Below are 25,298 nucleotides of genomic sequence, written 5' to 3' on the forward strand. Positions count from 1 at the left end.
GCTGCTCGCACAGGGTGGCAAGATCCAGACGGCTTTTTGTGAGCAGCCCACTGGATAAAAAAAGAGAGCCCCAGGGGTGCTGTCCTGTAGGAGGCCAAGCAGAAAAATTCTCACTACTTGAATCCCCAGTGCAGAACAAATGCTGATTCAAGGTTCTTAATTGCATTTGAGACTCAAGCTTCTTGCTACCAATTGCCAAATAAATCTTGTTTATAAAAGACAAAGGGAATGGACAGAGAATGAAAGTCATAAATACATGCATCTTTAACCATTTCCTCCATTTAAAAAGTCTGAATAATAAAAATGATGGCTTCTTCAGGCACCCCCGAGGTATAGGTTTCCAATTGTGTCAATGGCACTACAGGACATATGCACAAATTAAAATTGGCAGGATGAAGATTTTCACTTAAAATTACTTTTGCACTGTTAGAGCCAACTTAACAACACAGAGTTTTATTGGTAATTTAAAATACACAGAAAAGAGGCATTTTCTCTGTTGACCTCCCTTCAGCACACAAACCAGGTGCCCCGCAGGGCAGGTCCTGCAGCACCAGAGCCTGCTGCTGCGCTGAGCAGCGCAGACATGTACCTGTGTGGGACCCTGCTGCCAGCCTTCAGGTGGACCTACATGTCCTCCTTTTTGTCTTTGCTTCTAGCAGAATAACCAGATACAGGAAAAAACGAGCAGTTACTGTGACAACTGTCTATCACGTACTCTGCAGCACACACAGATTCTCACTTTATGTTACGGTTTTGCATTATTTACAAAGCACAGCTCCAAACAATTCACTTAATAAGTGTTGCCAAAATAATGACGACTCTCTAGTTTTGAAAATACAACATTTGTTGTCCTCTTTAGTGACATACATGGGCTGCAACAGGAAAGAGCTGAGGGCTCGCTTTTCTCCCACTTGTTTACCATCCTGCCTCCAGCAATGGCTGATACCTGGATGCCCCAGAGAAAAGACAAAAATATATGTTCCTATATGTTTGCTGCTGCCATAGAGATAGTGCCCCTAGCTAAGCGTACGGTGTTATTTCACGGAGGAAAACTACCTTTTATTTCACAGCATTCAGAAAGCCACCTGAGAAAAACAGATCAGTATCAAAAAATATATTCAAAAAGACAAAGCAAAAGGTGCTTCTATGAACTCCTCGTAACTCTAACGTGGTTTTTTTTGCAGTAAACCAGAGCAGTTACCAATGGGAATTGTTGCCCTGAGATGCTGAGGGGCGAGCAGAGACCACGCCGGGGCACTGCGAGGAGGACGCTCGCTCTGCCGCAGCGCAGGCCGGCAGTGGGGAGGCACGGGGGCAGCCCCCAAGGGCAGGGGTCTGCACACCATGGACACAAGCAGCCGGTGCTGGTGGGATGGGGCCCTGGAGGTTTCCAGGACTTGCTCACGGGGTGCGCTTGGAGCACGGCTTCTCCTGCCAGCTGGGTTGGAACAAGAGCCTGGCAGGTAGGTCCTGAGAGCCCCAGCTCCCCTGAAAGGCTTTCTGCAGGGAAGAGAGCGTGAAGGTGCTGCTGCATGATGGGCCTCTCTTGCCTTTAAACATTTCTTCTGGTTTTCTTTTTTTCTTCCTTTCCCATGCGGCTGCAAACCAGCCTTTTGAAAACAGACATCCAGCACCTCAGTCTGACAACTGAGTGCTTGAATCTTGTCACAATATAAGCCCCGAGTACTTCACAGCCGGAGGAAAATAATGCCATTAATACAGCAAAGGGATCTAGATGCATTAGCTACACCCAAGAGAGGGCTCGCACTGCAAATCTTAAGCATCCGAGACAGCAGATGGAAAAGCAGTACTAGAAAGGGTTTGACAAGCATGTCTCTTGTCTCTCTATTCCATTTAGGAAACTGAATCACACCGGCACAATAGTAACGGAGGCGTCCGACCCTGAGGAAGCACGAAAGCAGCCCAGACTGCTAGGAGCAGATTTCATTTTTCTGCTTCGAGTAGCACTGGCACGGGCTCCCATGGCAGCGCGCCCCTGCCCACGTCGCTCCCAGCCCACGCTTCTCCGGCACCACGCGTCCACGCACCACGCCCGGAGCCAGCACAGAAGGGGCTGCTCCGTGCCCAGGGATGAGCAAACACCGACTGCCCCAAAAACTGAGGTGACACAGACTGCCAGCCTGACACGATGCTCCTCTCCACGCAGGGCAGCTCTTCAGCACAGGCTCTGCAATACCGCTGACAGGAAGGGCTTTACCTGCTAGGTTCGAGGCTCAGCAATGAAACTAGTTCATTTAATTCTTCCCTTACAGAGCAATAGGGTGAGTCGCTTGGATGGAGAAAGCAGGGAAACAGAGAGTGAACCATCAACTTTCAGATTTCAAAACTTCAGAGTTGAACCAAGTTTAAATTTCAGAGGCTTAGCCTCTAAAATTGATCGTTTCACTATCAGAAATCATTGCTTTGTAGCTATTCACGTGAAACTAATATTTCCATTCATTGCCAAAGTGAACAATACCTATAAGAATAACAGGTTCCTGACGTATTACATACATCATGCATCCGAAGAGCGCTGGAACCAATTGCACACTGTACATCAATGCTGCATGCCTGTCATGTGGTTCCCATCTCACTTTGACATTGAAGAAGAAGAGCAGCAGCATACTAGGCATTACTGGAGAGGGGACCGTAAAGAGCATGCTGCTAAGAGGTTTCTCATTAGTAGTAGAGAGCTGGAGATTGTATGATTCATCATCCCCTTTTTGGAAAGCTTGCGGAGTATGGAAACAGCACAAACACAATTTCAGTTGCAACAAAACACCATGTCTTTGAACATTAGCTTTGCTGGGCAGCAATAATCATCTCCATTTATTTTATTTAATCCTTTAAGTGCACAAATGCAAAATGGTTCTGTAAGTACCTAGAGGATAAATGAGGTTAAAACATTCATGGGCGGTAGAATCAAGGCAGGCTCACGCTGGTGTTTCGTACATTCAGCCCTCTATTATTTTTGCCAGAACCATTACTAAGCAATCAGCTTTAAACATTTCAGACCTTGGTGGCAAGGCTTCTGCATAAAATGTCTGTCTGCTTTTGCTGAAATCCAACTCTTCATTATAAAAGAGCTGTGCAGCACAGATAAATGTAACAAACACACCTCACTGTAGTATGATTGCACCAGAATTAGGAACAAACTGCAGGTTTTTTGGAAAGAGACTTCTTTTCTCAGAGCTCTGGAAAAACAGATCTGCACTCAACTGCAAACCTCCCCAGGTCACAGCTTCAGCTGGTTTAAGTCAGAGTAGCTTCAAGTCAGATGCATGTAGGGAGCAAGAGATACAAGAGGGATGTACGTAGATAATTACAGAGAGCTAAAATTGAACCAGGGGGTGCCAGCCTGCAAGTGCTGGAAGCCCTGCAGCAGCTGACCGGGGGGAGCTGGAGGCAGGACTCAAGAGGACGAGGACGGGAAAGCCGCTCCGCAGTTACTCCTTTCCCCATCTGCAGCAGAGCTGCTAGCGCAGACCACTGCCCTCTGAAGGGGGGTCTGAGACCTCAGGAAGTTTTTAAACATGCAGATGTACTTAATCCATTGCAGTCGCCATCTTAATGCAAACGTACGATATGAAAATGAGGAATAATTTAACACCTAGGAAAGGGAAAGATGAAACAAAAGCCTAAAAATGTTGGCAGCCTCTTTGAAGGCGAAGGAAATGTCACAACTCTTTTTAACTGCATCTTTATTTTTGCAGGCAAATTACAAGTCCAGGCTCAGAACTGTTTTTGTTCTGCCATTCTGCTGTGACAGTATGTGCTGGCAGCCACTAATTCATTCAGGAAAATCCACAATTAAAGTGAAGAGGGAAAAACGACAACAGGTTTGTGGGGCTCCTGTTTCCTGCTTGCCAAGCAGCAGAAAGCAGTGACGTCCAGTGCAGAGGGCTTTAGGACTTCCAAGCCCCTCTTGCCTGCTTCTCAGACTCTGGCTGGAGTGCCTCCCGATGTTTCCTCCAGATCATCCAAACCTGAATTACAGCAAACTCCTCAGCTCGCCTGTCAGCTTTTTGTCTTATCTAATGGGCTTCTGTGGCTGAGCGGTCCAGATATAAACAGCAAATAAAATGCACAATAATTAGCATAGGAGATCTGTGCTGCTCCTGTAGCCAAGATTAATACCATAAATTTCAGGAGTCCTCAGGGATATAGATTCTGGAAGTCTGATATATAGTTCTTATGCTTTTAAAGGAAAACAGATTTACCTAATTTACAATCAGGCTTGATGGTGGGAGGAAGAATTTAATTTTTTTCCTCTTTTGATAAATATACTAGCCAGCTGCATATTTCCTGTAATCCCTATTAGTCTGACATTCAATGGGAAATTTTGCAGGTCCATCACCTTGTGGTAATCTTAATTCCTGAAGTGCCCCCTGTAGGAAAAGTGGATTTCCTCCTACAAGCCTCTTACACCTCTAAACATCCCAGGTGGGAACTCCCCGGGGAATTCAGCCCCTGCCCATGGGGAAGGCAACACGTCTGCAGGGGCTGAGGGAAGGTGCTGTGGGGAATCGCCACTGTGCATTCGCAGAGCATTCCCATGGGAAAGCTGAAGCCCTCCAGCTCCCCTCCCTCTCCCCGGCTCGTGCAGACAGAGACACTATTCAAAACTCTCCTATTCAGAAGCGTCAGGGAAAGAACATCTGTTGAAAAATAAATGCAGGACTAATTATATATGATTGAGGATTTTAAACTGCTATTTTAAGCTTAAAATTAAACAGATTTGATGAATCAAATGTTTGTGCTCAGCATTTCAAACTAGAAGAGAGGAGCGTTGACTGCTTGACCTGCAGAGCTGGAGCGGGGAGCCCAGAGGTGCAGTACTGCTCACTGGAGCTCACCACGGCGCTGAGCATCTGTCGACGCCTGGGCAGACCGAATGGGACCCGCAATTCATTTGAATAAGAAAGTCTATTTTTTCCTCCAGTCTGAGTAGTAGCAGGTGAACATCAAGACGCTTTTGATTATCAAGTTTATTTCAGCTCATTCTGCTCAGGAAGATCCAAACAACGCGTTGCAGTGACACATCTGAAGACATGCATGAAAGAGCTTGCGCTCATCACCCCAAGGTAGACAGATCCCACAGAACGATGCCTGGGTTCTGCTGGGCTCTGATCCTGCATCAGTGCAATGATGTAATTGGCAGAGCATCACAAGAAACTCTTGACAGAGTGTTTTTTCATCTGCTGCATTGAAAAGTAAATGGACGCAGTGGAGATATTTCAAAGAGGCAATAAATCGAGGGGAGGCGAAGCTGCAGTAAGTGCTCGCGGGCACGGCCGGGTGCTGGGGGCGCACCCAGGAGGTTGTGCTGAACAAAGCTGGAGAGGGAGCAGAAGAGGGACACAGTTGTGGCATCTGCCAAGAGAGCCACAAACGCCCAACACGAGTGCATTTGCCCGAGCGACACCACTGCTTTCCTGCTGGCCTCCTGAGGCAGACAGGAGGCTGCTCTGCCCGGGGGCTGCAGGGGCCTGGCTTCCCAAACTGTGCCTGGGCTGCGGAACCAGCCAGGACCGCGCCTGCACGGGGCCACGAGGAGCCCCCTGGGCCGGGGGTCTCGGGGGACCAGGGGTGCATCACCCAGGGCTGGGGAGGGGGCGGCGCTGCTCGTCCTGCTGCGGCCTCCCTCTGAGCCGAGGAGCACTTGGAGCGAGCAGCAAGCAGTCAGGGGAACGGCTGCTTTTCACACTTAGTGCCCTTGAATTGGCAGAGTGAGAGATCATGTTTTATTTTAACTTCGTAATAATTACAGTTATTACTGAATTCATGTATACCAAAGAGGTTACAGCTCCCTAGGAAAGCTCATAATGTTATTAATTGGTATGCCATTCCATTGGCTTTATCGTGTAATAAGCTAATTCACACATTTTGATGTTAAGCAGCGTACCTCCAAAAACTCTTGCAGTTATTCGTTGTCACTGGGAGCAATGGCAGCTGCACAGATGTGGTACAGAAGTAATTGTCCTTTGAAACAATTGCTTTACAGAGCCCCAGTAACTCAACCCAAGAACAGTAATAAGCACAGCCTTTATGTGAAGCAGTGAAATTAACACTAAAGATTTTTAATACAGAGGAATGGCGTGACAAATTAAGGAACTGTTGCTCGTTGTGCTGTACCAAAGAAGAGGGAGATCTTATCTGAAAGACAGTGATGAACTCACCCGGTCTGTTCCCGTACTTTCCACATGATTACTCACAGACATTTAATTTCTGTGGGCACGTGCTCACATCGGCGTGGAAGAGGTGACCACCTCCAGAGCAGCTCGCACAGGGGCAGAGCTCCCACAGCGGGCTGCCAACGACAGCCGGAGCACTTCTCGGACAGGAGAACTTCTCCGTGAGGATGGCCGAGGGTTGGAGCAGCCCCGTGCTGCCGCCTGGCAGCCGCTGTTTCTTGGAGGAGGTGGAGAATCTCTGGGGGCAGCAGGAAGCCACGGCCGCAGGTGGCAGTTTTGCAAGCAAACGGGGCGTTTGCTGCTGGCCTGGATGGGTTAGGGGGGCTGCGAGGGGCAGCAGCCCCCAGCCCCAGCCCACCCACCTGAGGGGCTCCCACCCGGGCGCTGGTGGTGGCGGAGGCAGACGCATGCGGTGTCAAACTGACATAAATTCCGGCTGTGCCTGTAACCTCACATTGATTTTTACTGTAAATCTAATACTTGGAGTCTGCCATCAAATGAATTGTTGCACATAAAACCCAACCATACACCCGATAGAGTAAAATTAGACAGCAGGTCTATTCCAGGACTGTTGCAATTTCCTCCACAATGTCAGGCTATAGTAACACATACATATTTCAAAAAAATTAAATTGCTATTAAACTTTCTGACCATCTTTGTAAATTAACCTCTCTTTCATCTCGGCAAGAGCTAGCTTTTGATTTAGCAGGAAATAATTTTTTGAGCAGTTTCCAGACTACTTCCATTAGGCTTTTGGGCTGTGGTCAATGAGCTTGAGTTAATTACCTGCTTAAAACAGATCACGGTACTGTGTGAACCGGCCGCTCATCTGTTCTGGAAACACTGCTTCTCCCTCCTCCTGCTGCCGGGGTAGCGAGCCCCCAGGGACAGCCTGCCAGGAGCTCCGTGCCCCGTTTGCACTTCAGGTTTTGCCGCCCCAGGAAAGATCCCGCAGAGCCTGCCCCTGCGGCACCGCGCAGGGCTCGGTCAGCTCCAAGAGGAACCGCGAGGCTTCGCACCCCTGGAACAACCTCGCCATGCATGAGGGAAGCGCCCATCAACATCTAAAAGCTTTAATGCACCAGCATCCAGTGCAGGAAGGGGGCAGAGAAAGGTGTCCCAACAACTTTAGGGACCTGACTTTGGCTTTTTTCAGTTTTACTCCTTCTTGCTGATAAGCTACGTAATGTCTGATTACTGGTGTGCTAACTTGTGACATGATTTGCTCTAGATATATGCCTCAATCTTTGCTTTTGCATTCATTTATTAATAGCTTCAGTCACAGATCAACAGTCCACGTGCTTGGCCCTGTGCAATCAAGGGAAAAAAGCAACACCAAGGAGACTATTTTTTTTTTTTAATGTGTTGCTTTTCACTTGAAAGCCTTGGCTCATGAACAGACAAGGCTGTGTCCAAACCAGGTGAACCCTCATTTATCCAATATCAACAAAGCTGTAATTGAGAGATCAATTGGGAACCTGCCTCTTCATGCACAATTTGGAGAGCTGACAAAGCCACCTGTAGGGGCTGGAAAATAAGTTCTGCCTCATTACAAAAGAAATTGCATCTAAATGAAAAACAACATATAATAAGAGCTCTAAAATGCCTGCAAAATGCTGCCAACCAGACAGGTAATCCAATGATATATAGCATACACCATGTCTTTGACAAGGGTCACCTTTAATTATTCAGCAATTGAAGTAGCTCAAATCATTTCCCAAGGGTTTAAATGTTGTTTTTTGGTGGGTTTTATTTATTATTATGATGTGTAAATTCCAGGGCAGAGAATTAGCTGGCCTGAACCTAAGAATTGCATCTCTTTGATAGATTAAAACCTAAATAAGCATACATATAGCAAAGCAGAGGCACATTAACCAGGCTTTCCACTAACATTTTGAAAAGATTTTTAAGTCAGAATATCCTCCAAGCATTCCCCTCCCCTTCTGTTTGGCTTAGCCTGTTTTCATTCTCACAGCTTAAACGGGCACCGACGCTGCAGGAGGGGGGCTGGCTCAGCTGCAGGCACAGCTCTGCTGCAGGGCATCGCCTGGCCACGCCACGAGTGCTCCTGCTCCATCAGCGCAGTAAGGAGAAGGAGGAAACACCTCTTGGGTGTGAAACGTTCTCAAGTTGTGCTGGCACTCCACCCAGAAATTTCATTCTTTTACTAAAAAACGCACACACTTCTGTAATTACTACCACAAACTCATCTCATGATATCTTCCTTACTTGTGATTCATTATTTGTATTTTTTTTTTTTTACAGCATTACCTTTGTTCTGTGCACGTGGGACAGTGTCCAGCTGCAGAGGATGCCAGGCTGATGTGGAGTTTTCCAGCATCTTGGTGGAGTGCCTTGGTTTGCACGAGTGAGCGGCGGGAGGAAGGCTGTGCCTCTTGCTGCAGTCTCTCACAAGTCTGAGGGAACGTAGCCAGCCCCGCAACAGCTTCTGGGCTGCAAAATGAGATCAGGATAATAAAAGACATTCTGGAAATAGACAATAATGGTAAAATGATGTTTTGACATGGAGGCCATATATGGTTGACAGGAAAAAAATGAACAAAGTAGATGACAGATTATTTTTCCAGCACCTCCTCTAACAGCTGATTAGACTCCTATTCAGCAGATCCCAGACAAATGTGATAGATTTGGTAGAATAAATCCCTAGCTGTCTTGGTTTATCTCCACACTTCTCTGTTTCTTTCCTTTAGGATTACGTCATCTGGTTTTTTTTTTTTTTTTTTTTTTTACCTTTTTCTTTTTTTGGGGTCTGTGTTTGCACTGCATCCTCCCGGCTCACGTACCTGGGTTTGCTGCACTCCAGCCCCAGCAGGTGAAGTCCCACAGGACACAGCAGTTGGTGGAGATGGAGCTGCCGCAGGGGAAGAACGGGGAAAACATTTTGAATCAACCTGAAAAATGTGTCTTCTCTGAAAACTGAACATCCCCAAAAATTTATTTCCAATTTTTAAATATCATTGATCTATGATCTAAGCAAAATATGGGTTCATTTCTCAGGTGTTAGCATCATTTTAAAGTAAATCTCAGTAATATTTCAATAGAAGTATTATTTCAGATCTTAAAAAAATGTAAATGTTACATTTAATAAACATCAATAGTAAATGTTTTGACTTCCTGAAAAACATTTTTTCTTTAAAATGCTGAAACACTTTGACAAATGCAACATGAATTCACAAGTGCTTTCAGCTGACTCAAAACCACATATTTTTTTTTCCAACAAATAAAACATTCATTTGAAATGTTTTGCCCAACTCTAATGTTTGTCCTGTGCCTAAGGGTGAATTGCACTCTGTGTGAATAATAATGCGGTGCAGACAAGATCAATAAAGCTCATATTTCATTTTATTCACTGTCATGTTTCAAGCTAACCTGGCGCACAGCTGTGGCATTACTGCACAGCGCACACAATGTAGCTTTAGTTCCAGTGGAACGATGAGCAAATTGCCTTTTAAACCCCGGTTACACCAGCGATTTGATAGCGAGCCTAGGGAACGATTGGAGTGTACGGGTGCGAACCTGGGTGCCAGCCCGGCCACTGGGGGGGCCGGGTTCAAACACTGGAAGCGGTGTCACCGCGCTGGCTCAGGGACAGGCCCTTCTGCCGGTGAGGAATTGCCTTCGGCAGCTCCCATTGCAACCAAGCCAAGACTGGAATAACGTGGCTTTGTCCTGCTCATCTGCAGAGAAAACCCCACGGGGCTGCTCGGGGCCCGATCCTGCACCCCCGCCTGGCTGCCGGCACCTGCCTCAGGTCGGGGCTGCCACGGACACGGCATCCCGCACTGATAGCATCAGCTCTCGTGAAAGGAGGCTGCTGGCAACGTACCGTGATTTATCGTTTTGGTGCGCTGCAAGGTCGCGGGCCAGCAGAGCACCCTTGTTTTTGTGAGCAGCACGCTCAGCACTCGTGTTTATCTTCCAAGCCCAGACGGACTGGGCCTGTTAGTGGACAGGGCCAGTTTCTGGGGTTACTCAACGGGGCAAACATTGAGCTGTGGTTTGTTTCTCCTACTTAACGATTAGAGACCTCTGTAATTTATTCTTATCAAGCGATGGGTGTATTCAGACCCTCGCATCCCCAGGCTGGAGACAGGCTGACAAGCAGCATGGCCAGGGAAGATGTCCCAAATTATCCTCAAAGAAAAAGAAACTTGAGACCGTTATTGAGACCAAGGCAGTGTCAGACACAAGGCCACTGACGGTCATTACGAAGTTTAAAAATACACCTAAAATTGAGCTTTGGTTAAAAAAGCCCATGCCAGTTCTAGGAACACACTTCTGCTCGGCATCCTCTCGGAGGCCGCACTGATCAATACCGCGCTGCCCAGCTGCTGTAGCACACCAGGATTATCACATTACAACACGCTGTCGTGTGCTGATTTATTAGACTTCGTGCGTTTTCAGGACTCTGCAAAGAGCAGTGTTGTACCAAACCGAAATGAATTTAAGCCACACCACAAAAGCTAATAACGGAGAAGGTTCCTCGGGATGTCAGTTTGCGCGTGCCAGTGAGGTGAAGGATTTTTCTGTGTCAGGCTTTGCGGGATGGGCTCCCCCATGGGCCCCCGTGCCCTGGTCCCTCTCCAGGAGGCCCCAGAGCTCAGCCGGCGGGCTGAAACCAGAGCACAGCCCCAGCCCGTGCTCAGCCCCGGGCCACCAGCCAGCGAGGGGACAGCGCCGGCCCCGTTTGCTGCTCTCATTCCAATCCTCTCCTGCCTTCGCTGTTCCCTGGCACACCACCCGAAACAATTACAGGGCTTTTTTTTTTATACGAACTACAAAGGGATTTCACAAATTGGTGAATTTTGTGTTTCTCATTCAGAAAACGCTTCAGATGAAATAGCTGTGAAGGGAAGAGCTGCGCAGGGGGCACCAGGAATAGGGCTGGGAAGCCCGGCCCGGCCCTCCCCAGCCCTGCGTACCTGCAGCCGGGAGGCACGGGCAGCCCGGGCACCGGGGGCTCGCTGCTGGCAGCAGCTCAGCTGGGACTGCCGGGCTGTTCTGGGCCTGTGCGAAGGAAAAAGGGTGCCAGAGCCCCAAAGTGCCAGTAACTGCCCGGCATGGACGAGAGGGGTATGGCTTCCAGCAGCGCTCAGTTCAACACCTCTCCTCGGTCATTAAACAACAACAGAAACACGCAAAGCCAGAGCAGTTCCCATGATATTTCTCCTTTGCTCTTTCCACACTGGAAAATCTGGGTAACTGGCATTTGCAGAGTGCTGTAGCAGTGCTTGCATCTCCCTGTTTCATTTACTGCCTTAAGACTGCCTCCCTTCCCCTTATCACAGCAGTAAACATCTATCACAGAGCCAATATTTACATTTCAAATGAAGACTGACTACATCTGGGATGAGTCTACCCTGTTTTGTTCTCTCCTCAATTATTTCTCCATTTGTAAGCTGTAATAGTGGCAGAGGCACAGGTGGTTCAGATGCAGGGGCTGTGCACAGGGTCCAGCAATGGAGAGGGGAAATGCAAAACACCAATTTTTGCTTCATTACAGAAAGAGTTTTTGCAATGATGCAATGCTGCTAAAGAATGCTGAGAAAACTGGTGATGTGTTGGCCACATTACAAAACTGTCTGGGTGATTAGCTCGTAAAAGTAGAGATCAATTCACTGGAGTGAAATAATTGTGGGTTCATTTTGCTACATGCTCTGTTCTGCATCTGATGACTAATTACCAGCACCTAATAAGCAAATGTTATCTTTAAATCATGTAAAGGTTAAATGCATTGCTTATACATGATGCTAAAGATTGCCCACGTGAAAAGGCTGGATATTTCTTTTATTGCTATGTTTGTCTGTTTTTATCTGTGTTGGGTAGAAAACATTCTGCTTCAAAAATAGAATCAGAATCATCTAGGTCAGAAAAGACCTTCAAGACAATCAAGTCCAACCATCAAATACATTGTGGCTTCTTTGATTTCCTAAATAGATTTTTATTGTTTCAAAATTGAACACGCTCAGCTTCTGTACTAATAATTACCAGGCACTGTCCTTTGCAGGAAGCGCAATCTTTGCCACATTTTCCCTGCTCTCTTAGAGCACAAGGGATGAGGGCAACAAGGGAAGCTGGCACTTCTCTGTGTCGCTGCAGCGGGGAGGGCGCGCACCCGCTCAGGCACAGGGTTCTCATCTGACCACATCAGTGGCACAGCCCAGGTTATTCTGATCTCCCAGCACTTTTCTGAACTGATCCCAGTTTTTTTCTTCCACCCCTCTCTTCAGTCTCAGCTTTAATCCTACAGTGCAAATGGAATTCAGACAACTGCTTGCCTTTCAGGTTTAGGGAAAAAAAGTGTAAGTTTCATATATCAGTAGAAAGAAATTAAGAAAAATAATTACAAGATAGACCGAAATAGCACGCTTTAATTCTATAAAAACTAACGAATTGGAGCTCCTCCGTCTAACTGGCACTCAGTGTCACTGAACAAAACGCACATACTGAAAGGTTTCCTGAAAGTAAGGGAATAAGTAAAGAATCACGGGTTTGAGAAATTACTTTAGATTTGAGTCTATTCCAGAGACCAGGCGTTTTCTCGTCACCCTTCAGAAAGCAACGTTTCTAGAATCAGGAGGCAGCTAGCAAAGGTGTCGATAGCTAATTTGTGGCATGTTAGAGTTTACGCTTGTTTACCAGCATTTAAGTAGACAAGACATTGATGCTAAGACAGTGGGAAGGAAGCGTTTTGAGCCAATAGCGTGTCTTGTCAGAAAATTAATTTGACTCTGGCCTTCTTTATACCCCAAACTGCAGAGATAATCCGGTACGGAAGGGCCGGCACTGCTGAAATGAAATCAGTGCCATGGAGGAGTCAGCAGCTCCTTCAGCACAGACCCAGTTTAGTTTTAATTTAAAGCTCATGCTGGGCATCTAACAAGTGCCTTTTATCACTGAAAATTTTAAAAGAAACAATGTTTCCTGACATAAATTTCTCTGCTAATGACAAAGACCAGAAGTAGCTTGTGGCCAAAGAATAAATGTTTTTCAAAAGCTTAGCAACAGCTCACGCACTGAATGTCATCATCTCCCTCTGAAGGATAGCGCTGTATTGTCAGGATTATGTGAAATTATCCTGAGCACTGCATGCCATGGGTTTTTTCAGCTGTGCATCTTATCTTTCTGTCTGAAGGTCAATTGAGAATTACCCATCCTATTTTTGTTTGCGAATAGAGGCTATGATAAAAGTCAGGAAGTGCTAACTGTAATTATTTATTATTAATAATACTTATTATTACAGCACTTTTGAAAAGCAGCAACTAGCTCATGGGATTTAACTCGGTGCAGAGACAGCAGCGCGTTTGGCAGAACCGATCGCTGCAGATGCCCGCAACGCTGCCTGGCCCCTGGGCCAAGTTTGCTTCTCAGCTGCTTCGATCTCCCTCTGCAGTAGCTGCTACCACGGTTATTTCAGATTTGCGCGGGAGTCAGTTAAGGCACAACGTGGTCCAATGTAGAGCGCTGAGCCTGTACCACAAGTCCTCCCTGTAAAATGTTATTTTCATAAAACTGTTTCCTACATGCACCAGCACAGAGCACCATGAAACAGCCCCGTGCAGCCAGCGGGGGCTCAGCCACAGCCGCCTGCAGAGCTGGGACAGACAGGGCACAGAGCCGCTCTGGTTTCATGCTACAGACTCGTGCAGACATAAAGCAGCTCACATTTCTAAGCTTTCCCTTTACTTCATGAGGGCAAGAAAAGTTTTAACAGAAGCTGGAAACCTAGCTTCACTCCGTGCACTCAGTTTCAGAACTTCAGACGGTGTGCACAGGTTTCAAAATGGTGGGGGAACACGGTGCCTGGTGCCTTTATGCCCCAGCACTTGCAGCTTCAGGAGGGCACCAATCATCCACGCACCGCACCGAGTGATCAGCAATGTACTTACTGTATTTGTTCTTATTGCTGCTGCTTTTGTTGACAGTGATAACGCAAGTGATTATCAGCAGCAATGTTTGTTCTTGTTCAGTATTGTTTATTTGCTCTCCAAGTTGCACACAAGTGGTTTTCCAAATTTATTGTGACATTGTGTGTGTGCACGCGCGCTAAGAGACGTGGTACAGGACCGTGATGCCAGACCTGCCCAGCCCTTTAAGCAATCTCTACCAGGGGCTCAGATAAGTGATATCCACATTGGTTTCCATTGCTTTGACATCTCTCCAGTGCTAATTAAAACCTGGAGTGCTGCTGCTTTTATTTCATTTTCTTGTTTAGAATCGCGAAGGGCTGTTTTTCTAACAGCAGACCTTGTTTTTTCAGACCTGGGTCCCCTGCAGTGTCCCTCAGACTGAAGCCAAGAAAAGTGCCTCGGCGGCACGCGATGTTCTGGACTCGCGTTCCCTCTGTGAACCAGCAGGAATTTTAAATGAGCATCTATTCATATGTCTATCAGTACTGGATTAATTAGTAAATAATCATAAGCATTCTCCTCTCCTTGCTGTTGTTCTTATGTGATTAGAAGGCTATCGCTGTTTCAAAATGGTTGCCTGAAAAGCCCCGGAGAAGAAAAGCTCAACACCCAGCAGCAAGTCCCAGTGCCACGTGATGACTTTTGTCAGCAACTGGGTCTAAAATCCACACTTTAATTAGGGCTGGGAACCTACTGAGTAAGCCCCCTGGCTACAGACCAGCAAAGCACTTAGCACGTGTTTCCCCTTACGCACATCAGCGGACCCTTGACTTCGCTGGGCCTTTAGGATCTTGATTTTAAGCATGCGCTGAAACACTTCTGAAGGGGTGCCAGCACGGTGCCAAGAGCCAGCACCTCGTGGGGTGAGCGCTCAGCACAGGCTGGGGCTCTGCATGCCAGACCCTGCGCACCCAAAGGGGCTGCACCACACCAGGCAGCCCCCAAGCAGCCCTGCAGCCCTCGGCCCCCCACCGTGCCCCTCAGAGCAGCTGCCAGCAGGGGCTCCTGGAAATAAGCAATCACAGGAGTTCAGCTAGCAGATTTACCAGGTCCTTTCCTGCATGTTTGAGCGCTTTAGATGATTTATCTGCTCAGAAAAGGATTATTTTTGAGCCTCCCTTTGCCAAAAATGTAAGCCTTATCAAATGGAAATCAGAATCCATTCTTCGGATCAGCAGCCTGGATCAAAGCTGAGGTGGAAAGGAGGTCACAGAAAATGCAGACACTTTCATGAATATTTGCCTTGCTGCTTCTTAAGCTTTACCTCTGAAGGTCTGATCTCGGACAAGCCAAGTGCCTTTGCACACCACTGCCCGCTTCCTGCTCGTAACAAAAGCAGCAACACAGCCACGGCAACATGAAAGTTTTATTTGGCTTCTCTAAGATATTACTTTGCAAAACATTGAAAAGCCATTTTCAAAATATCTAAAAACTTTAACACGTGATCAATATACAGCTGGTGATTGTAGTAGCAAAAAAATTGTCAGGTCAAAATTTTTGTTTGTCTGCATCACTTCTAACCCAGAACAGTTTCTCTCTCAGCTAGCTTCATGCAGATGAAGGTAGTATCTCAGGCGGGAGATTCATACAACAAAAACAAAATATGGAAAAACTTCAACATTTTGAATATCAAGGAAAAAAAGAGTTTTGTATGCCGCCGCCCCCCCCCCCCCCCCCCGCCTCTTCTGCCATTGGCAGAAATACAAAGAGCTGTTTCTCTCTCAGCTGTGTGTTCTGAGAAACTGGGCAATGTCTGCAAACTCAGAGTTATCCAAATAAGAAGTGCTATAAAATTGTGAGGTTTCATCAATACCAAACCCATCATTTGATTGAACTCTATTTGAATGCTATTACATGGATTTATTGCTTGCCTTTTAAACATTTCCTATGTTCCTATTTATACTGGCTTGTATTATTCCCTACTACATCATTCCAGGTTGTGCTACGTTTTGCACATTATTCCTCATACAGAGAAATAGTACAGCTAAAAATGCATTATCTAACATTTATTATGGTAGCTGAATGATCATCTTTCCAACTAATTTAAAAATGAGTTTGTGTAACTTCATTCCCAGGTGAGCAGTAAGAATTTTCATTCTAAAAGGCTTCTTGGTCAGAAAAATGTGAACAGTGATTTTTAAAAGCGAAAAAACTCTTTTTTCACTTGCTAGTCTGTCACCCAATACAAAACCAGAATTACTAATCTGTTTGACCCTGGATCTTGCTATGAGAAAAACTGGTCATATTTAAAAGATGTGTCTTGATTAACCTTATCCCTGCCCATAATAGAAATAAAATTGTGTTCAACTCCACTATACTGAAGTTAGCATATTTGATGATACCACACATTTTTCCCAGCAGAGATAAAAGCCCAACAGTTAACTTGTTACACAAGCAAGTGGAATTGTGTTTTCAACATCTGCATCATCTTCAGACAGTTTATCACTTTGACAAGTCAAGTGAGTGAAACTTGCTCTGCGGTTAGAGCCAGAGAAAGCACCGCTCCTTCCCGGTTCTGACCTCTGGCTGGAGAAGACCTCTAACAGCCAACTCTGGGGCCATTCTCACAGGCTGTGGTATATTGCCTGGTGGGATGGAGTTGTAAGACTCAGTTAAAAATACCCCCTCTAGAAACTTGTGTTGGTAGTAAACCAGAAAAAAAATAAAGGAAGTCTGCTTTTCACTTTTCTTTCGGAAACTGAGGATCTTACAAACAAGCAAGCATCCCTCAGCTGTGTCCCAGGAAAACATCTGAATATCCAAAAAACCCTTAATGAACTGATCTTCCAGCCTGTTAGGATGTGAGATCTCCATCACACCCATAGGATCCAATACAGGGCATGAAAACCTCCTGCTCAGAAACATGTTCGCATAAATATTCTTTCTGAGCTGCCTGGGAAGCTTAAAGGAGAGATCTCCCATTCCTAAAGAACTTCATTTAACACTGGACTATCCAAAAATACTAACTTAATTTACCTTCAGGCTATCAGCTCTTTCTTCTGCTCTGAGCAAGTTTAAGATAATGCAGCAATAAAAGCCCTCTTTCATATCAAAGGTCTGCACTGAGGATTTAGATCTGAATTCCAGGTTAGCGCTTAATGACACACACATGCACACAGAAAGCCTCCCCTTTAGCCAGCAGACTACATCCCACTAATAGCAAGACAGAAATAATGATCTTACCGTATTCAATAATTCAAAAAAAAAATCCGATTAAGCATGCATACTAGTCACAGAATTTGTCTGCAGGTAACATTACGTTTAATCTGTTCCAAGATAAGAGTAAATCTATTTCTGCCTACCAGCAGTTTCTTGTATACCAAGGGGTTTGGTAAGACAAGTCGGTTTGGGGGCTGGAATCCATCTCAAGTGATCATTGTGGGATGGCTTTTTGCCTCTCCCCCTCTTTTGGGGGCCACGAGGGGGGAGCCCTCTCCCCTCACCGCTGGGCAATGCCTGAAACAGCAGGCAGTAGCCGAGGGCTTCGCCAGGGGCTCTTCCACCAGGCAGCATCCATGCTTTCTTTCACCCTGACATACCTTAATATTTATTGTCCCGAATTCAAAAGTAACCTGTAGTTCTCCAAGCAGTGCAGCAGGAGCAAACTCTCGTACCAAGCTGAGGTTGGGAACTAGCCTCACACACGGCCGGCGATGCACGCAGAGCGGGGACGGAGGCGGGTGGGCACGGTGCGAGGCAGACACAGGCCCAGCATCGCGCTGCAGAGCCCAGCCGGGCTGGGAGGGGAGCAGCAAAATTGCACCCATAAGGAATGGCCCCGCCTGGCCCCAGGCACAGAAACAAAAGCCACAAAGTCTGTGGGGCAAAGCTGCCAGCCTGGGCCTTTTATCATCTCCCTCCCAGCCCAGGCAGTGCCAGCTGATGCTGTAACGCGATGAACTCACCTGGTGAATAGCTCACAGAAGGCAGGTGAGCCTAAAAAAAAATAATGCAAGGCTCTTGGCTTTTGACGGCCGTCCCTGCCATGCTCTGTTATGCACCTGTGTCAAATCCTAACAATTGAGAGCAGCAGTTTTCAATCCCCATTTGCACAAAAAATGAGTGAGCGAAGTGCAGGCCTTGGGCAGAGCAGACCTTGCATCCTTCGATGCAGCTGGAGGCTCTGAGCAGCGGTCAGCTGAGCCACGATGGCCTCCCTGCCAGATTTCTCCTCCCTGCCCCCATACCTAATAATAATAAAAAGGAATCATGATAGTGCAGGATTCATTCCCCAGACAATAGCGAGGCAGGCTGTATATTGCTTTATGGCTGTTGACTTGATTTAAAATGCACTCTTAAAAATGAAAGAACAACTCCTTAAATTTGCAGTAAATGTATAGTTCCACAGATCTGATTTACTGGTTATGAGCCACCAAAGAATTGCAATTGCAATTTATTGTATTGTTGACTCTAGTACCGAAAGCCTCAGCATCACTGTAGCTCTGGAAACCATGAAAAACCTGATTGTTTTAGATTAATCATTTATTTCAGGTTGGTTGTTGGGCTTTTTTTTTTGGTTTTGTTTTGTTTTTGTTTTTTTTCTTTAATTGGTCCCTCAACTTCCAGGGGATAATGACGATTGCTTTGATGGTGACTGTTTAACCCAACGTGTGGAGATCAAAGGCATGCAGTTGGCTTGTGCTTTGCTCAGTTCAGAGCTTTTTAGCCTTAGATGACTCATAATTGCAAGAGTTCCCAACTGGCTGGAAGTGGAAGGAACTTGCTGCAGAGCACCAGGCACAGCACAGGGTGCAGAGACCTGCCTGGGCTGCGGGACACTGAGCAGCAGCAGAGAGCACGTAGCAGAGCAGCAAGGAATCCATCTGCTTGCACAGAGCTCCTCGCTTTGAGCCCGCTGTCCTAATTTCCCTCGCACCCTTGTCAGCAGTGAACGTGCCGCTCAGTTGCGCAGCACAAGCGCGAGGCACAGCCTGAGCACCAGCCTCAGCACCAGCTCCTGCTGCCACCATCCCAATTCCCTCGCGAGAACCGACAGAGGCAAAACATGCTGCAGGTTGCGGGTGGTGCAGCTGAACCGCTCTGGCTCTGGTCTCCTGAAGGCACAAACAAAGGCGAATCACGTGCAGCATTGTCTCACACGCAGATGCTGATACGCAGGCACACGAATTCATTTCTCTTCTCCCTGCTCCCGCAGCACCGCTTGCTGCCGCTACCGCACCTGCTGGCTCCGGGCAGCCCCGCGCTCGCTGCTCACCTCAGCTTCGCTGGCCAGCTTGCCCTCGTGCACCCGGCTGGCCTCATCCCTAATTGGGAATGTGAACACTAGACTCTCGTTACTTAGGTGTCTGGATGTTGATAACGTGGAATATGGCCAATTAAGCACAGTCCCTGACGAGCTGCTGCAGGGAGCAGCATCGCAAACCGGCATTTTTGCCTTACCGTGCGCGGTGAGACTGGAAGGGTGCGAGGTGGTACGCACGGGGCGGGGAAGGGAACGCTGGACAATAAACTGAACCCGATCCAGTATCACTGCTGTCCTTCAAGGGTCTGTTCCCTCTATTACCATGTGTGATCCTTTCTTGATTCATTAAGGTCTGCTGAGCAGAAAATTTTGCAGCTGCTGGCTAGATAGCAGCGCTGCTGGACAGCATCCACGGCTCTTTCCTCTTTCCTTTTGGAAAGAAGTGGCAGAATGCAGCTGCCTATGAGGCTTTATTTCAGGTTGGAAAATCTCCAAACACAGAGGGGAAAAAAACTGAGCACGCTGTAAATCAGAGATGGCCTTGAACCAAACCCCACGGGTTCCCAGCACCCGCAGGCAGTGACAAACTGCGGCCGAGACAAGGACAGGGTCTGTCCGACACAGCGACCCCACTGACAGATGTCCGAGGGGCTCCGAGGACCCCACAAGGATGCAAACAGTACCCCTGGAAATTCTGCAGTGCTCCCCGAAGTGCAGCTAACACAGGCTCCAGTCATCCTAAACAAGTCCCCCAACCCTTAACAACTCCCAACACTGAACTTTCTTCAAAAGGTGCTTGAAAGTTACTCACGTTTTCCTTCAGGGCTTTCCTAGGCTAATAACAAGGCAGCTTTTCCTATATCAAAATAAAATTTTCACTGGAAGTGTGATGATAAAGACAATTTAGATTACCTGTAGTGAAGAACATTTCTGCCTCTAAAGTAGAAAACAGCACTTTTTTCAAACTGTACGAACTTAAAGCAACTCCGTCGTCTCTCAGGAATTTCAAATTTATGGATGTTTTCTAATTTATTTATTTTAACATATATTACCCCTTTCATTTTATAGCCTGTCTCAGCTATGACAGCATGGAAAGCAGCTCTTCCAGGAGCACAGGCACACCATAACTGGTAAATGATAGTCAACACAGCTGAAAACATGGAGCAAATTTATACCTGCTGCATGAGACAGGAGGCGACGTGTCCCAGGAGGGAGCCCAGGCGGGGCCAGCAGAGGGCTCAGGGCTGGAGGGGCTGCAGAGGGGGGCAGGGGCAGCAGCTGCCAGCCCCCAGCATTGCCTTGGCAGCGGCAACTCCTGCGCGAGATCCTCGAGCTCCTTATCCTGCCACGCCTGCAGCACGAAGGCGTCTTAAAGAAAATGACAGATATTTTGTACTGGATTGATCGGACGAGATAGGAAGCGCCTTGCGCCTTCCCTCGTTTATTCATTTCTGACTACCCATTTTGTGCGCTTAGGTGCCGCGATGAGAAGCCCGCTATTAATCCTGGAGGGCGGACAGGTGCGGAGGTGGCTGGATGGATGGAGTTCTGGAGAAGCGCCAGAGTGATGGATAGACAGACAGACAAACTAAATCACTGCTACACTTTTACAGAAGTGATTTCCTTCAGGAATTTATAGCACTTTATAGATACTTACAGAGTCTGATAAAGCACTTCTTCGCAGCAATTGTTATTATATTCCTTCTCTAGCTGGGAGCTGGGAAGGCAGGGCTTAAGAGAGTTAGCCAAGGTCTGAAAGAGTTTTGAGAGAAGCGGAGAGATCCGAGCAGCTGTGTTTTCCAGGTTCTTTCAACCAGCAGAGTACATATGTAATTTTAAGGTTACCAAGACTGACCCTTTAGCATAATCTTATTAATGATCTTTCTTTAATCTATGCAGGCATTTTGGATCCAAAGCAAGGAAATTGCTGGCAGAATCTATAGGACATAATGAGACTACAAAGCTACAACATTACGGCAAGCTGTAATTTCAAGCAGCCAAGCTAGCTTTATTACTGCCACTGTCATTACAGAATGCTTATACAGCATGGCCATGAAGTCAATGAGATATTTAGATGCAGAATTAATGCAGGATAGCGCCCAGCGTAAAGAACAAACACAATAAATAAAACACACTGGAGAGGCACAGGATATAAATACAGAAGAAAATGGCAGAGCAAAAAGAAGATGCAAACTATATTTAAAATTGATATTTAATCTGCATAGCTCATTCCAGTGGTTTCTCTGCATATGCGGCTTGTTTTAATGCTAGCAGGTTTGACTTTTCAGTAACAGAATGATGAAAAGTTGTTCAAAAACTTTTAATAAAATGCTTAATTGGTTCATTAGAACCTAAAGAGATATTCCTAGAAAGCAAGAGAGAAAGGGAAAGGCAGAAAGAAAGAGTGAAAGAGACAGAGAGAGACAGAGAGAAGATGCAAGCAAAAGAAGCAAAGAAAAAGAGAAGGAAAACGAGAGGAGAAGGAATATTTTCACATCAGACTATTTGCAGCTAGCTTGCTTTTGACTTTCAGACTCTATTTAAAAATACAAAATTGGGAGCATTAAAAAAGAGTTCCCAAATTAGCTTTTTAATAGAGATCGAAAGTTAAAAGGGGGCCGAGTCATGGGGGAAAAGCTATTCAGGATCACAGCCAGGCCAGAGCTCGCAGAGAGGGAGGCCAGAGCACGCCTGGGCGAGAGGAGAGAGGCAGCTATATGAAGCAATGACATTGGAAATCACAGAAAAATCTTTTATACCAGCTAAAGCCAAATGACATTTCTGGTTTTACTTTCTTCTGTGCATCTGCAAGAGGAAAAGAGCAAGTGGAGATACGGGAAGAGTTTTTAAGAGTAAAGTTCTGAAGCCGTTCAGCAAAGACGGATTTTGGGCCCTTTGATGCGCTTAAATTCATACAGCCACTGAAAGTTTCCCGTGGAAGTTTCAGGATTCCCTTCGTACACAGCTTTGCGTGTGCAGTTATTAGTGCCTGTACTCTAATAATCATAATGCACAGCTTTTGCCTAACCTCATCACCTGGCCTGAGGGGACTGTAACACAAATATTGCTGCGGGGAATTGTTGTGGGGGGAGCACCGCCCCTGACCTGCCATCCAGAAAACTGTTCTGTCTTTAATAATGCTGGCAGTGACTTATCGGGGATCAGCGGATGCTGAGGCAGAGGACCGATGGATTGGGGCTCTGCTCTCAGTTTCCAGGTTGTATTTCCCAGCTAGTGCCGAGGTGTTTGAGGATCCGTTGGTTGGTTGGTTGGTTGGCTGCGTTTGTTTTGGTTTGTTTTGGTTTGTTTTGGTGTCCTTGGTGCGTGTGTGTCTGCGTGCGTGAGTTTTAAATGGAATTAAGGCCTGCTTTAGGAGCCTGTTACAACACCGGCGCACGAAATCCCCGGAAAGCTGCCCCCGCTCGGTGCCGGCACCGCACGGCCCCGTTCCCCGGGGCTCCTGCACGGGGCGCAGCAGCGGCCCCCCCCCCATCCCACCCGGCTGCCGCCGCCCCGCCGGACACCCCCGGCAGCCGCGGCGGAGCGGAGCCGCCGGGACCGCCCGGAGGGGGGGTACACGGGGCGAGGGGACCCCCGGCCCTGAGCCCCCCCGGCCCTGAACCCCCCCGGCTCTGAGCCCCCCCCCGGCCCTGAGCCCCCCCCGCCCAGCCCGGCGCCCCCGGCTCTGCCCCCCCCCCCCGGAGCTGTCCGCCGCCCGCGGTGCTGATGCCGCCCCCCCCGCCCCGCCCCGCGCCCCCCGCCCCGCGCCCGCCCCCGCGGCTCCGCGCTCCCGGCAGCCGCATGGCAGCGGCGGCGCTCGGCGGGCGGCCGCGGCCGGCAGCGGCGGGGCGAGGCGCGGCGCCGAGCGGAGGAGGTGAGGGGCCGGGGGGGGGGGACCGGGGGGGCGGCTCGGCTGCGGGCGGGGCCGGGGAGGGCGGGGGGGGGCTCGGGGCAGGAGCGGCTCTGCCCCCGCCGCGCCCCCGTCCCCTCCCCGCGCCCGTGCCCGGGGAGCGCTCGGTGCCGCCGCCGCCGCGGTCCCTGCCCCGCGCTGCCCGGCACGGCGGGGCTCGGCCGCTCCGCTCCCGGCTCTCGGTGCGGGGAGCCCCGCCGGCAGCCGGGGAGCCAGGGGAGGATGCCGGCACCGAGCGCCGGGAGCCCGACTCCCGGCCGCGGCTGAGGGGTGCCGAGGCGGCGAGGAGCGGTAAGCGCGGAGCAGGGGGAGCGGGCGGCCGGGGGGGGGGGGCAGGGGGGAAGCAGCGAGGGCGAGGAGCCGCTGCCGGTGCTCCAGCCCCGGCCGAGGGCTGCCGTGGGCTCCCGGTGCCGGGGAGCGGCTGGCATCCTCGGCGCTGCCCGGCCCCGGGGCAGCTGGGCTGGGGCTGCCGGAGTCCGGCCGCGCCTCGCCCCCTGCCCCTGCCCTGCCCCGGGGCCGCTCCGAGGGCAGGGGGCGGCCGGGGCCGACCCGGGGGGGGGCAGCGGCGGCTGCAGAGGCTGGGGCTCGGCTGCGGTGAGGGAGCAGCTGTTTAGTCATCTCTCTATATATACTTCCACGATGATGATCGCGTTTTCTGATTGCTCCTGACTGCGTTTAGAGAGGGAGCCGAGAGGCAGGCAGCGCAGCTCACCTTTAAGCCGGAGGAGCGACTGCTCCCCCTTCCTCCAGCTCCCCAGGCTCAGCCCCGCTCCGGGGCGCCGAGCATCCTCCCGGCCAGGTAAGGCGTCCTGCGAGCCTGCGAGGTGGGGCTGCCGGGTGCGGGGAGAAGTTCGCGTGCCTTTATTCTAAGCCTGTTGCTTTTGCCCCCAGATCTCTCCAGCTGGCTGAGGGAGCGAATGCTTTGCAGAAAGTTTTATTATCTGATGTGGCTGGGAAGGGAAAGGAATATGTGACCGAAAGAGGATATTGAAGCTCTGACTGACATATTGTGCTTTTAAGCAAGAGCATCTTTGCTGTCTGAGCCTGACCCAACAAAGGATAGAAAAGGAGAGAATGAACGGTCTCAAGGCTCCTCGCCCCCGTTAGCATTGCGTCTCATCGACAAACTCACATGTTTATCAGTCATTTTAAATCATCCCGGTCTGCTTCCAGAAAGGGAGACACGATGAGATTTTTGTTTTGCTTCTGGTTTTGTGAGCTTGTGAAGAGGCATTTATTAAGTATGGCATTGCCAGTGGAAGTTAATGTGGTAAGAATCCATCGTTTATTTCGTGACCCTTTAGGTAAATAGAAATGACTGTTCTCTAAAGTTTTTCTCCAGAGCTGTATTGATCTAGCAGTGCATGCCAGGTTTTTGTTTTGGAACTGGGATCAAACCACGGTGGCAGCGAAGCCAGCTGGCGCTGCTACAGCCAGAGGTGGTCGGGAGGCAGCAGACGGGGTCGGAGTTCTGGGGAGCCGGAGGGGTCAGGGCACAGCTTTTCTGTCCAGAGTAGTACAGTATCCAGAGTAAAAGGCTCATTTTCTTCACAGATGCTGACTTTAAGTCAGAAGGAAGCAAATTATTTTGCGTACCAGGTCTTCTAAATGGCATCAACAGGCAACCGATCTTTTGTTAACTAGTTCCTTCCAAATTACATGTTGAAATTACAGTAATTAAAATTCAAAATGTGTGTGTAGGCAAATACATGCTTGTTAGAACTGAAGCGTGTCTGTTTCCTATGCGAGCTGAAGAGACTCAGTCGACTGTACGGTATATTTTGAGCCCAGGCAATTGCTTTCCAGCCTAAAGAGAATGGGTAGCAGTTACCGAAACCCAGGCTTGGTGTGCAGAAAAGGAGGCTTTCTTCCTTATTTTATAGATAAATTATTTAACTCTTCGTTGTTCTTGCTTGTTTGCTTGTTTGTACCTAGCATGGGTCGTGCAGCTCTGAATTTCAAATCCAGTCCTACCTCTCCCAGTTTTGTCTCATTTCAGGGCAGGGTGGAGTTTCAAAGATTCGTGGATAAGAAAATGCAAAACCTTTGTGATAGGAGAT

At 48.4% G+C, this 25,298-nt stretch overlaps 2 protein-coding genes and 1 long non-coding RNA gene across 24 annotated transcripts in view; 2 read left to right on the forward strand and 1 right to left on the reverse strand.

The window, feature by feature from the left end:
* Positions 1-25,298, reverse strand: part of LOC308183394 (uncharacterized protein) — a 199,899-nt gene that overhangs the window by 56,570 nt on the left and 118,031 nt on the right. For 8 of the 17 annotated variants that reach the window (XM_080569411.1, XM_080569409.1, XM_080569400.1 and 5 more), the window contains exons 3-4: positions 8,999-9,066; positions 8,466-8,648 (exon numbers count right to left, since the gene is read on the reverse strand). In XM_080569411.1, the coding sequence (XP_080425537.1) occupies positions 8,466-8,648; positions 8,999-9,066 (251 nt within the window). The other 9 variants (XM_080569412.1, XM_080569403.1, XM_080569414.1 and 6 more) reach the window with 6 other exon arrangements.
* Positions 18,509-20,423, forward strand: LOC308183408. The gene is made up of 2 exons (XR_013942434.1): positions 18,509-18,616; positions 18,692-20,423. It is a non-coding gene; the product is annotated as an uncharacterized lncRNA (long non-coding RNA).
* Positions 23,110-25,298, forward strand: part of KCND3 (potassium voltage-gated channel subfamily D member 3) — a 117,285-nt gene continuing 115,096 nt past the window's right edge. For 3 of the 6 annotated variants that reach the window (XM_080569387.1, XM_080569383.1, XM_080569386.1), the window contains exon 1: positions 23,329-23,529. The gene's annotated coding sequence lies outside the window, so the exon portion shown is untranslated. Of the gene's footprint in view, positions 23,203-23,328; positions 23,530-23,917; positions 24,038-24,129; positions 24,509-25,298 lie in introns of those variants that run through there. The other 3 variants (XM_080569384.1, XM_080569385.1, XM_080569382.1) reach the window with 3 other exon arrangements.

The sequence above is a fragment of the Anser brachyrhynchus genome, assembly GCF_964034855.1.
Source record: "Anser brachyrhynchus genome assembly, chromosome: 27".
NCBI classification, from domain to species: Eukaryota; Metazoa; Chordata; class Aves; order Anseriformes; family Anatidae; genus Anser; species Anser brachyrhynchus.